The sequence below is a fragment of the Dendrobium catenatum genome, unplaced genomic scaffold (assembly GCF_001605985.2).
Source record: "Dendrobium catenatum unplaced genomic scaffold, ASM160598v2 original_scaffold_186227, whole genome shotgun sequence".
Taxonomy (NCBI): domain Eukaryota; kingdom Viridiplantae; phylum Streptophyta; class Magnoliopsida; order Asparagales; family Orchidaceae; genus Dendrobium; species Dendrobium catenatum.
The window spans coordinates 1-1,763 of NW_021504645.1; the positions used below are offsets into that span (position 1 = coordinate 1).

The window sequence follows — 1,763 nt, forward strand, 5'->3', positions numbered from 1 at the left end:
AGTATCAGTTCATCCCTCCAACCTGCCAGCACCAGAATCAGAGATAAATATTCCCACTCAAAACATATTCACTAACCTGAAATGGGTAAATAGAAATAGCTCATCTTGTGAGCTCAAGCAATCTTTCTGGGAGAGTCGACCTGAAGCTACAACTCCTCAAAAGACAAGAGAGCTCGAACGCCTGTCTGCCTGGGTTCACCGAGTTCTGAAGACAGTTAAGGAAAGAGGGCTAATGAAAAAGAAGTTCCATAGGCCATTGATCATTGAGGCCCGAAGAACCCCTCCCAGGGAGAGACTATCATTCTCTACGATAACTGAACGAAGAAGTTATCAAATATAAGCTCCACGCGATGAGCATCAGGGCGTGACACCTGAACCATATGTTCGGGGATCCGCTGCCGAAAGGTCCCGGTGGAAGGGCAAGCAAGTTTGGAGGCCGAAGCCTCGAAAAGAAAATATCTTTGAAGAAAGGATTAGTTCGGGTGTGACATCCGGAGCAGTCTCCCGGAGATCCGCCCCTGCCAACAGAACTCGTCAGAAATGGGTCCAAAAGAAGGCCCATAATGACGACAATTATAATGACAGTCGACATCCTGGAGAGTCTTCCAGGAGATCCCGTCATTCTCCTACTTCAGCCAAAGAGGAAGTTCATTTCGATCGTAGTCCGCAGATCGAAAAAGTAATCATTCCAAGTCAAGAGCCTGAAATTCAGTGGCGACGCCGCTCAGAAATTCAGATACAAGAAGATGAAGAAGAATATGTCGATGATGATACTATGGAAATCGAGGTGGTTCGTATGGTCAGCCACGTCGATGTTGAAGAGGAAGAAGATGATGGTGATGAAGAAGAACAGCAATCACAGCCGCGCGTTTGTGTTCATCGGCGCCGTCACAGGGTTAGATCCATTGCCAGCCGAAGTGCTCGCTCCTCAGAAGAAGGAGATGAGGAAGAAGAAGAGGTCGGAGAAAATTCCTTCGCTGGTGAAGATATCACACTCACTGAAATGAGAAATCAAATGAGGTGACAAATGCAAAGAAAAGACAGAGAAATCTCTCAGTTAAATGATAATATGACTGAGATGATGAATCAGATGACGGCCATGATGGAAATAATGCAGAAGACCATTTCTGTGGGCCCTGCACCGGCTCAACCCGTCAACCAAGCTGCTAATTCTCAAAACCCTCAAGCGCCTCAAGCCTCAGGAGTGAAAGGTGTACTTGAAGGTGGCAAAGAAACTGATGATCCAACCCGCCAGCGTACTCCACAAAATGTGGCGAGTGCCTCTGAACCTGTAACTGCATCGCAGTTGGAAGGCTTAATCAGTGAAAAGATCAAGGCCATTATAGCTGCTGAACAGGCAGAGAAGTTGGTAGGAAAAGGTCGCCCGTACTCGACAGAATACGATCAAGTGCCATATCCAAAGGGATATTCTGTACCGAAGTTTAACATCTTCGATGGAAATAAAAATCCCAGGCAGCATCTCGCACAATTCAAAGCTACCTGTGGGAACACAGGGGGTAATGATGCTCTGCTATTCAGGCAATTTATAAGCAGCTTGAGTGGAACTGCTTTCGAATGGTATGCCGAGCTGCCAAATGATTCTCTGAAGACCTTCGCAGAACTAGAGGCATTGTTCGTGAAAAGATTTGCCAGTGCAACAGAGAAAACTACTATCGCTGATCTTGCTCTAGATAAAAGGAGAAAAGATGAGTCAGTGACGAAATATATAACACGCTGGCGCAATCTCAGTATGAAGTGCGAGC

General features: G+C 46.3%; 1 protein-coding gene across 1 annotated transcript; it reads left to right on the forward strand.

Annotated features, from left to right (window-relative positions):
* Positions 1 to 361: 361 nt before the first annotated feature.
* Positions 362 to 1,024, forward strand: LOC114578852 (VID27-like protein; the record flags this gene model as incomplete). Its single annotated transcript, XM_028692384.1, has 1 exon — positions 362 to 1,024. A coding segment is annotated over one exon (663 nt), but the record flags the coding sequence as incomplete, so codon positions are not given.
* Positions 1,025 to 1,763: the final 739 nt, after the last annotated feature.